Source organism: Nematolebias whitei, chromosome 9 (assembly GCF_014905685.2).
Source record: "Nematolebias whitei isolate Nwh7 chromosome 9, NemWhi1, whole genome shotgun sequence".
In the NCBI taxonomy this organism is placed as follows: domain Eukaryota; kingdom Metazoa; phylum Chordata; class Actinopteri; order Cyprinodontiformes; family Rivulidae; genus Nematolebias; species Nematolebias whitei.
In genome coordinates, this window is record NC_056506.1 from 10515094 (window position 1) to 10527109 (window position 12016).

Here is a 12016-nt window from a genome sequence, read left to right on the forward strand (position 1 = left end):
GCTGTCGTGAGCCATGTTTCCTGCTAGTTCCAGGATCTCAGTGGTCAGGCACTCGAGCACAGCTGGCAGGTAGATGAGAATGCGTCCATAGAACATCCTTTTCAACTCATTTGAGAGTTGGGGCCATAGTTGAGATATTATTTCAGCTTTTGAGATGTTATTCAGCTGCTGTTGTTGTAGAAAACTGCCTTGTTGCTATGGTTACGCATCATAACAAATGTCCAAAACTAAAAAAAGTTTCAGTAAAAATCCTTCCAGCTGCACAGCATTCGATACCAGAGGAAACAATCATCCAAAAAATGTGATTTACATCCAGAAAAAGAGGAATTAAAGTTTCCAAAATCAAAATCTCAGAATGAAAGTAACAGAGCTGCTCCAACATGCAGCCACCTTGAGCGGCGCAATTCTAGAATTGCGAATTGAAAGAGACTAATCAGAGCTTTATTACATTCATAGACCGATGGAACACACATCGGAGGCAGTGAGGGGTTCAGTGTCTTGCCCAGAGACACTTCGACCTGTGACTGCTGGTGGATTTGAACCCCCAACTCTTGCATTGGAGGACGACAGCTTTAACCACTCAGCCACAGCCGCCCTATATATATAGTATATATACAGACTCTTTCCAAAAAATTAGAATATCATGGAAAAGTAGTTTAACTTCTATAGTTCCATTCAAAAAGTTAAACAGTAATAGATGATAGATTCAGGACTCGCAAATTAAAAAATTTCAAGTGTAGAGGGATATGGGGCTGGATATATATTGTAAATTATCAGTTATGAGTAAAGCTCATAAGATATGCATTTATTGGGCAAATAACCTCGTTGTGTGGGCACCACCTCTCTTTTAGAGAAAAAAATCAGTCTCTATTTAACCCCAAATTAATGTAAACTGAAACGTGAGTTCTTTCTCATGTTTAAAGGGCATCAAATCAGTTAATACACACAGATATGCCAACATAATCACAAATTCAGTTGATTTTATGTATTTTATTATAAAAATAATAATATGTGATATATGTGAAGAAAAATTTGCATAGCAAGTTACTGAATAAAAAAATAGCTTTGCATAAAAGGTCTAATTGATTATTCAAATAAGTGAAACTTAAAAAGGCAGATTTTGGACTGGTTCTGTTTGTGAAGTATTTAAAATTGTGTCTAAAGTTTGCAGTAGTTTGTCTAAGAATATTGTGATGTAGGTTCACCAGAAAGGCATTTGAAGAGTCTTTGTCCTACCAGAATAAGATGCCAGAATGGTCCGACAGCTGCTTAAAAATGGTACCAGCCCAGATGTTCTTGTGACTGAGAGGTTGATTTTTCCTCAAAGTTCACCTGTCATCTTAGAGGGACAAGGGTCCATATGGGAGTCAGCTGGGATTTACCACTCTGCGGTGTGATGGTTCTGGTTCGGTCAGGTTCTGTCTTTCTCTCGTCCTGGGATGTCTGCAGAAAGGATGCTTCTCTCCTCTCTGAATTCAGTGCAGAAACTGGGTTTCTTCTCTCCACTTCTCTTATGCAGAAGCATGTTTCTCTCTGGAATTTGCTCGAAATCCAGTGAAGTGTGTGGTGAAAGAAATCGATGTAGAAGTAGAACTGCTTGTGAAGAAGTAGTGAAGAAGTAATGCCAGAAGTGAAACTTAACTTAACTGTCCGTGTGTTACAGATTGACTTTGGTCCACCTCAGGAGGGGGCGGTCCTAACTCTTTGTCATGTTTTATAAAGGCCTATTAAATAAATATAGTCCTTTTCTCTCTGCATTAACAGTTACATTTAAAAGAAAAAAAATAAGACAAATGATTCTTAAAGAGAGATTACTTAAAACACACATTTCCATGAATAAACATTCAGGTATGAAATAAAACAGAATCACTAACATGCAATGTTCATCAAAAGGTGTTGTTCATCTCCTGAAAAGAAAATGTCATTAACAAAGCGTTCTTTAAAATGTGTTATCTTCATGGGAACGAGTCCTGGGAGTAATGTTCCTTTTCGAAAAAGGAAGATATCAAAGTAGCAAGTTCGGATGTTCCTAAGCTTCGAGGTAAGTTGAACCAAAACTCTCATTAAAACGATCTGTCCGTTTCACGGGAAATGCGTTCATATTGGCAGAGGTTAACACAGTGACAGTTTTTCTATTATAGGGTGCATTCACACCACCCCTGTTTAGTCTGCTTTAATCGAACTCTAGCTCGTTTTCCTAGAAAGTCCAGTTCGTTTGGGGAGGTATGAACGCGCCAGCGAACTCTGTCATGGAACAAAAAGGCAAACTCTGGCCCGGGCTAAAACCTAGGTCTCGGTCCGGTAGAAGAAAACTCCAGCGCGGTTCGAGTACGGTGTGAATGTAATCAGACCGGGCCCTGCTCCACAAGCAAGAAGTGGAGTACAGCGCAGGGCAAACAAACATGCATTTCTCTTACCTTATATGGAGCTGACAGCTGCCTTGTATGAAAAACAATATTCTCCATGGTCTTCTGCCTCATCCATCTTCTGCTTGTAGTGAATGTGGGGGTCAGCTTTGCTGTTGCTTCACTACTAATTAATTATTCTTAAAGCTAGTTCAAGCACAAAGAATATTAATTATTTAAATACAACGGATTCTTTCTTTTTCGAGTTAAATTAATGCAATGTGACCAAGATAACTGTGAGGATTGTTTAATCAGTGACATGAGATGCCATTTTTCTTTGACCCATCAGAATAAATGCGGTCATTTATTTAACAGAATTAAAATTTAACATCAAAACATGTACACATTGATTTGCTGATCTGGTTCTGATTAATAAAAACTTGGCACGCTTTACTAACAAGACAACAGAACATTTCTGAAGGCATCTAGATTGATTTACTGGCAAAATAGAAAAGTTTAAAGGAAGGAATGGATAAGTTTAAAGGAAGATGGATGAAGGAAAGATGTATGTTTGTTGACCAGAATTAGCATGCTTCTTTCAACACCAGCTCAAACCACCGGTACACTCGGTGCGTGATGACTCGTTACCTTTGCAGAAGATAAATCAACTCCGGTACAGAGGTCCATTTCAATACTACCTTTCCAGCGTCTCCAGTCAGGGTGGCTGGGCATCGTCAGAAGTCGTGACGATTTACTCCGTCCAACAGACAAGCTTCCTTCGAAGTTGTAGGGCGTTAAGCCCGGGTGAGTTCACAGCGAGGCGCTGTGACTCCGCTGGGGTGGACGGACCCTCGTCTCACGGTCAAATCCATCAGCTATTGATTAAATCTGAAAGTTCCTTAGGAACTCTCAGGAAGACTCCATAGTCCCAAGAAAGACTCAGGAAAACGCCGGTCAAAGACTGAGCCTCGAGAAGACTCGAGAAGACTCGAGAAGACTCGAGAAGACTCCGAAGACTGAAGAAGACTCCAGGAAGACTGACTAGTTCCAGGAAGTGTTGACTTTTACAAGAGTATCCAAAAAAGTTCAATCTGGTCCTCTGGACATTCATTTTGAATGTCCAGAGGACCAGATTGAACTTTTTTTTAAATTTTTCTACCTGGATTATTGAGCATGCATCAGGATATTTTACAAGAGTACTCACTTCCAGTCACTTAGTACTTCCTGATTGGTTGAAACAACCAACAGGGGCGTGTTTCAGTGATGTCAGAGGGTTATTAAAAGTCAAGAGAGGATGCAGGAATGTTTAGGAACGTTTAGTACAGACAGAGAAATGTTTTGAAGAAGTGAGAGGAAGCAGGTGCCAGTTGCTTCCTTTTTACCGTCTGCTAGGTTTAAAAACAAGACACTTCGTTCTAATAACTTGTCTCTGTCTGTCTCTGACTTTCGACCGACATCACTACTTCTCATTCAGACAGAAGATCAAAATGCATAATTACTTTGTAAATAGACATTTAACTTGATTTCTAATTTAAATGAGGTTTAAAAACCATTAATACTGTTTCACAGTTGATTTAAAAGAGTGGTTCACTTCAACATTTAGAAATGGTATGAACTAAACACACTTTATCAAAAAGAAGAGTGTTCTTTTAATTAATTAATTCAGGATACAATTAAACAGTCTCTTGATGAGCTAATTTGTATTTCTGGATTCAAATCAATGAAACAACAGTTCCTGTCCCATGAAGGTCTTCAGAGACAGGTTGTGGTCGGAGGACTAGTTGAAGTGAACCACTCATTTTAAATCAACTGGGAAACAGTATTAATGATTTTTTTAAACCTCATTTAAATTAGAAATCAAGTTAAATGTCTATTTACAAAGTAATTATGCATTTTGATCTTCTGTCTAAATGAGAAGTCAGTGATGTCGGTCAAAAGTCAGAGACAGTCAGAAAAGAAGTTATTAGAACAAACTGTATTTTTTTAAACCTAGCAGACGGTAAGTAACTGCCACTGACACCTGCCTCCTCTCACTTCTTCATAACATTTATCTGTCTGTACTAAACGTTCCTAAACATTCCTGAACCCTCTCTTGACTTTTAATAACCCTCTGACATCACTAGAACCACCCCCTGTTGATTGTTTCAACCAATCAGGAAGTATTAAGTGACTGGAAGTGAGGACTCTTTTAAAAGTCGACACTTCCTGGAACTTTTCAGTCTTGTAGTCTTCTCGAGTCTTGGACCAGGCTTGGACCAGTCTTGGAAGAAGTCGGACTCAGTCTTCTCGACTCTTCAGGCTTTGATCTGAGTCAAACTCGGTCTTTGATGGAGTCTTCTCAAGCCTTCTGGAGTCTTCCACTTCTGAGTGGGATCTCTGACGGAGTCACAGATCCTTGCTGTGAACTCACCCGGGCGTAACGGCCTACAACTTCGAAGGAAGCCTGTTTGTTGAACGGAGTAAATTGACACGACTTCTGACAATGACCAGCCGCTTTAACCGGAGACGCTGGAAAGGTAGCGTTGAAATGGACCCGGTACCGGAGCTGATTCATCTTCTGCGAAGGTAACGAGTCGTCGCACGCTAAGTGTACCGGAGGTTTGAGCTGGTGTTAAAAGAAGCGTGCTAATTCTGGTCAACAAAAACCTACATCTTTCCTTAATTCCTTCCTTTAAACTCTTCTATTTTGCCAGTAATCTAGATGCCTTCAGAAATGTTCTTTTGTCTTGTTAGTAAAGAGTGCCAAGTTTTTATTAATCCGAACCAGATCAGCGAATCAAGTGTACAATGTTTTGATGTTAAATTTTGATTCTGTTAAATAAATGACCGCATTTATTCTGATGGGTCAAAGGAAAATAATGTCTCCTGTCACTGATTAAACAATACTCACAGTTATCTCGGTCACATGGCATTAATTTAACTCGAAAAAGAAAGAACCCGTTGTAAATAATTAATTAGTAGTGAAGGTACAGGAAAGCTGTCCGTTGACATACTACTACATTCAGTGGCCCGTGTGTACACAGTTGAGCTGTACCCCACATCTACTACACTCAATAATACAAGTATACAATCCAACATTTTTTAGTCAGGTCATCTGGACAGTTTTTTTTTTTTTTTGTGCTGAAACGTTTCGCCTTCCGTTAGGAAGGCTTCATCAGTCAAGGAAACACACAACAAAACTGATTCTTCCCCCAACAGCTTACTCCAAAGTGGAACAAACCAGTTCTGCTTGTGATAAGATGGTCTCTTTGGTATTAAAATTGAAAATTGAAAAACGCCCAAAAAGGACCCTTTGACCCAAAATGGCTGACTTCTTATTGGTTTTGAACCAGGGCTTAAAGAGACTTTTACATAGGTCCTGAGAAGATACAAATGTACAAAGAGTTTCAGAATTATCTGTCAAAAAATGGCTAGGGACTGAAGTTTTAAAATATTCTAGGGGGCACTTTGGAGGCTATTGGCCACAGCATGGATTCCTGTTCAAGGAGTGGATAATGATCGATCATACTGATTTTGGTGCACCTCGGCTCAAATCTGTGGAATTTAGAGCCAAACGTATGGCGAAAGCGTTACGTCTTACTTTGCCACGCTGCGATGCCAAAATCCTATACCAAAAATTGTCAGTGTTAGAAAGCAAGTTACACCAACATGTCTTTGGTCACTGGACACACTATCATGTTGATTAGAACACAGGGATCAAATAGGAACCGTTCAATGTAAAACTTTAAATTTCCTGTTCTTAGTGGGTGCGGCTTAAGTGAAGTCATGATTTGACATTCAGTCTTGCAGGGGACAGGGAGTGGATCAATCATTTAAGGTTTCATGTCTCAGACAGTTTTAGTGTATGAGCTATTAGCGTTTCGTTTTTCATGGCGAGATGTCAAACTTTGAGGTCTGGCCCCGCCCCTTCAGCATGCTCAGAAACGCACCGTTTAGATAACTTTTCGTCCCCCATGCCTCTTGACCAAAATAACCAAGTTTGAAAAGGATTGAGCAAAAAATGTGCAAGCTATAAACCACCAAATAGGTGTGAAAATTGGGTCAGGATTCCAAAATATCCGCCTTCCTGTTTATTGTACAACGTTGGTGCCAGAGTGTTTTCTGTGCATCTTGTGGAATTGGGGAAGTGTACCAAATTTCGATTATCTACAATAAAGTAAGGTTAATGTAGGGTATTTTGAAAATTGCCAGGTGGCGCTAGGGGGCGCTGTGGAGGCTATTGGCCACTTGTCATGGATTCCTGTTCAAGGAGTGGATAATGATCGATCATACTGATTTTGGTGCACCTCGGCTCAAATCTGTGGAATATAGAGCCAAACATATTGCGACGGCGTAACGTTTTACTTCGCCACGCCGCCCACATGCTTCACCCAAAACTGTCAGTGTTGGAAAGCAAGTTACATCAACATGTCTTCGGGCACTGGACACACTGTCATGCTGATCAGATCACATGGGTCAGCTTGGGATGTTAAATGTAAAACTTTACACTTCCTGTTGTCAGGGGGTGTGGCTTAAGTGATGTCATGATTTGACCATTCAGTCTTGCAGGGGACCTGATGTGGATCAATCACGGAAGGTTTGATGTTTCAGACAGTTTTCGTTTATGAGCTATTAGCGTTTCATTTTTCATGGCGAGAGGTCAAACTTTCAGGTCTGGCCCCGCCCCTTCAGCATGCTCCATTTTGGGGGATTGGACAAGTCTACCAAGTGTCATGCTTCTACGACAAACTAAGGTTATTGCGTAGGGTATTTTGAAAACTGCCTGATGGCGCTCTTGGTCTGTTTATAGAGAGCTCCATTCATTTTCAATGAGAGCCAAAATGGCAGAAAAGGCTAAATATCTCCAAAAGCTAAAGTTGCATCTATAATCAAAGTCATAGCCATATTGTCTTGAAATGGCTGAACGTTTTGATATATGAACTGTTACACTAAACCTGTGGGAGTAGATAGCTTCCAAAAAACGTTCGGAATCGTTAAAGCCACTATCTGGAAAACAATGGTGTGAATGTCTTTATAGGCATTCACACAATTAAAGCATGGCTCTGATTAGCTTAGCTTCACGGTTGCTAAAAGCTCCGCTAAGTGGAGTGGGGCTTGTGCTGCAACTGCTGTTTACTCAAGATTCTTGGGGATGGACAAAGCTAAAACATTTCAGCCATTATATCAGTCATCAGCAGTCGTCAACCCCTCCCAATATCAGTATCAGCAATAGCCAAAATATCCATATTGGTCGGGCTGTAGTATAAACTTACACAAAATTTAAAGGGGTACCTTGAAAAGAGAGGCGCTGGTCTGTGGCAGTACGTCTTCTCCATCCTCTGAAAACCTCTTGTGTTTGTTACTGACTACCTTGTTGGTACACCACTTCTTCTGATACTTTGGACTTTTAGAGCCTTTAAAGCTGATGACAGTGGCAAATCTGAGAAAATTAAACAGACAAAAAAACAAACAAAATAAATAAATAAATACACACATTACAATTGATAGTGTTTGGCTAGTTTGAAATAATTTTTGATATTGTGAAAATGGGCACAATATCAAAAAGTCCATCCATCCATCCATTATCTTTACCCGTTTATTCCATTTTGGGTCACGGGGGTCGCTGGTACCCATGTCCAGCAATCACTGTGCGAGGGGCGGGGTACACCCTGGACGGGTCGCAAGTCCATCACAGGGCCACATAGAGACAAACGAGACAAACAACCATTCACTCTCTCACTCACACCTAGGGACAATTTAGAGTTACCAATCAGCCTAACATGCATGTTTTTGGTCTGTGGGAGGAAACCGGAGTACCCGGAGAAAACCCACGCATGCACGGAGAGAACATGCAAACTCCACCCAGAAGGCCCCTGGACTGGGGTTTGAACTAGGGACCTGTTCGAGAGGCAGCAGCTCTACCAGTTGCGCCAACGTGCTGCCCTATCAAAAAGTCAACCAGTTAAAATTAATAATGCCGCACGAGTGCTTAAGGAGGAAGAACGTTCAGCTTGTTTGATAAAAGGGATTCATCGAGTCAGAAGGATGTAGTTTCCACTGAAGGCTTGTATGGTGGAAAAAAACCAAACCAAGCTTAAAACAAAGACAAGAAGAATGTTCATTCTTTAAGGGTGTTACATACCAGGACATAACAGGTCTCTCTTGTAAATTGAGTCCCTGAGGCTCAATGGGACTAACCTGTATAAATAAAGGTTGAATGAATAACAGTAACCAAATGATATATTACATTTTGGTGGACTTATGAAGTAAACAGTTAACAAATCTGAGCGACAACCCTAAAAAACTTCAATTTTTTTATTTAACCTTTATTTTTCATTCAACCTTTATTTATACAGGTTAGTCTCATTGAGCCTCGAGGACTCGTTTACAAAAAAGACCTGTTTTTAACAAAGAATGATGACAACAGAAGACAACAAAAACAACATTAGGCAATCATAAAAGAAGACATATAAATTGAAAAATATATTTAAGAAAATTATATTAAAAGAACTAAACCAAAACAGTTACATTACATTCTTATTTTTTATTAAATTAAAGGGTCTGTTGTGTCTCTGTGTTCGTTTGTCTCTCCTTCCTGTCCTCTCAACCAGCCGGTCAAATCAGATGGCTGCTTGTCCTGAGCCTGGTTCTGCTGGAAGTTTCTTTCTTTTAAAAGGCAGTTTTTCCTTTCCACTGTTGCCACTGTGCTTGCTCAGGATGTGAGACTGCAATGAAGCCAAGATTCAACTTGTCTGCTGGATTCCTTAGATAGAGAACTTTACTAATTGGCTTTTATGTACAGTATGTGAATGTTCCTGTAAAGTGCCCTGAGACCACTTTGTTGTGATTTGGCGCTATATAAATAAACTGAATTGAATTGAATTAAAGAAAATATAAAATACTAAAAACAGGAACATGTCTATGTTGGTTTTTGCATGAACTTAGCAGCTGTTTGAAGTCACTCAGAGAGGTCAAGGTCGAGAGATTCAGGTCTTTTTGCAAGGTATTCCAGGACACAGAAGCGGAGTAGGAGAAGGCCGATTTGCCTAGTTCAGTCAGCACTGAGGGAACACTGCATGTAATAATGTCCTGAGAGTGCACGCTGTAGCTGCACTCATGCAATGACCTGTAGGAGGAGATGTATGAAGGCAACAGACCAAAAAGTGATTTAAAGATGAAACTGTACCAGCAGTGAGAGAGTCTGCATGAAGTTAATGATGACCAGTTAAGCAGTGAATACAGGGTGCAGTGATGGGTACGGTAGTTACAGCCAATTATGAATCTTAGCGTGCAATGATAGACAACGTCCAACATCTGCAAGGGGCCTGTAGGAACATTCATATAAATACTGTCACCATATTCAATGGAGGGAAGAAAAGTTGCAGTTACAAGGAATTTCAGAGTTAGACAGGACCTATTTCTGAAAAAGAAACCAAGTTTAACTTTCAATTTTTGTACCAAGTTTTCAACATGGGACTTAAAGGAGAGATGCGAATCAACCAAAATACCCAAGTACGGCATTTGTAAGACTCGACAAACTCAATAGGAACACCATTCGAAAGTAAAATTTAAGGAAGGACTGCTGGGACCGACTTCCTGTTTGAAAACAACACCCCTTTGGTTTTGTCAGCGTTTAGCACCAGTTTGAGACTGAACAAATCGTTGGTTACATACTGTAACCCAGATTCTATGAGTATAGGCGTAGCCCTTTAAGGCTTCTCGCTAGTAGGTTTATCCCTAAGGTGCTCAGCGCTGCTCTGAAAACTTTAGTCCACGCCCACCTGCTGTGTGGGCCTCACCCCGGTCCGTATAAATTATGGTGAGACTGGGAATTGGCTCCCAAATAGCTTTTTCTTCAGCCATTTAGGAACCAGTGAGGCCAAGCGCTTAAAGGGCTACGCCTATACTCATAGAATCTGGGGTTACAGTACGTAACCAACGTTCTATTTCGTATAGGCTTTGCCCTTTAAGACTTCTCGCTACTGGGTTAAAGGCGAAGCAGGATGTAGTCTATGCCTCACTGGGTCCATTCAGACACAACATGAAGCACCTGCTTGCACAAAAAAAATAAATTTCATCACTCAACCTTCTGTGTGCGTAATTACGCGCTGCGTAATTGTGTGCTCCATGCACAGGAGCGCACCGGAAAAGGCCTCTGGTGAGGAAAAAGGCTGAGATAACAGTCCTGCTGCTGTGAATAGGAACAAATGGGAGTCGATTCCCGATCTCACCGTAATTTATACGGACTGGGGGTGAGGCCCACACAGCAGGTGGGCATGGACTAAAGTTTTCAGAGCAGCGCTGAGCGCCTTAGGGATAAACCCACTAGCAAGAAGCCTTAAAGGGTGAAGCCTATACGAAATAGAACTGACTGGATGATGTCAAAAGTAGATTGCAAAAGCTGGAAAACCTTAGCAACTGTTAGCTAGACAATAAACGACTGTCTCGTCAGCATAGAAATGTAAGGATGCATCAGGAATGATCTGACCTGCATTACTTATGTAGATTGTGAAGAGGGTGGGTGGGTGGTACACTGTTGTTTACACTTTGATAACTAGAAAAAGTACCATTATGTTGAACACATGGCCACATATTGCCAGATTGCCATTTAAATAGGCAAATCCAATCAGATCTCAAGGGAGGCCTGGGTCTGAAGGCAGCCTAAACATGCATGTTTTTGAACTTTGGGAGGAAACTGGAGTATCCTGAGAAAACCCACACAAAAAAAAGGAGAACATGCAAAGTAGAGACAGAAAGACCCCAGGCCCAACCCAGGCTTAGAAAAATTTGCAATAATGGGATTTTTCAAAATATGACGACCAACATCCAAATATGGTTTGAGGGTTCCTATTTGAAATGAAGTTATGAAATCCTCATTAAAATACACTCAAAATAGGATTCAAAATGATTTTCATGGGGGCATCCAAATTAGCAAGACAAAACAAACCATCTCTCTGCTTGTGATATCAAGCTAACAAAGGTATCAAAACGTAGCTTAGAAAGACAGTAGTCTGAAAATGTGCAGAGTTTATTTTGAACAAATCTGATTGATGGGTCACATATTGAGCTCAAGTTTTATGTTGTAGTATCTGTCATCCTCAACTCAAAATCTAGCAATTTTGCATGAGATTACAAATGAATTAGTCAAACATCTTTGATTCCCACAGATGTCTCGCCGTATGTTTTGATCCATCACGGACGATTTAATTTCAGAGACTGAACGTTCTGTGTCAGCCATCTAGATAAATAAATAAATAATTTATTAATCCCCAGGGGGAAATTTGAAGCAAGTTCTAATTATACAGAAAAAAGACATATGAAAAAATCAAACAAGAAGCAGAATACACAAATTTGAAAAAAGACCATATGCACATGCACAAGATGGTAGAGTACTACATTCATGATTAACACTTGCATATGTACATGTACATATACATACACTGGATGAAGAGCATCTCAGCGTGACCTCAGCAGAAGTAAGGAGTACCTTCAGGAGGATTAATCCGCACAAGGCAACTGGCCCAGACAACATCTCCGGAAAAGTGTTGAAGGAATGTGCTGATCAGCTCTGTGAGGTGCTGGCAGACATCTTTAACACCTCACTTACCCTGGAGACAGCTCCCACCTGCCTGAAGACTGCCACCATCATCCCAGTCCCAAAAAGCTCTACAGTGACTGGTCTGAATGACTAT

The 12016-nt window shown here is 40.5% G+C and overlaps 1 protein-coding gene across 1 annotated transcript in view; it reads right to left on the bottom strand.

Moving 5' to 3' along the window:
* Window positions 1-12016, bottom strand: part of tgs1 (trimethylguanosine synthase 1) — a gene marked incomplete in the record, with an annotated part of 304266 nt that overhangs the window by 75264 nt on the left and 216986 nt on the right. The window contains 1 exon segment of the mRNA XM_037682064.1: window positions 7617-7764. Coding sequence (XP_037537992.1) covers window positions 7617-7764 — 148 coding nt within the window.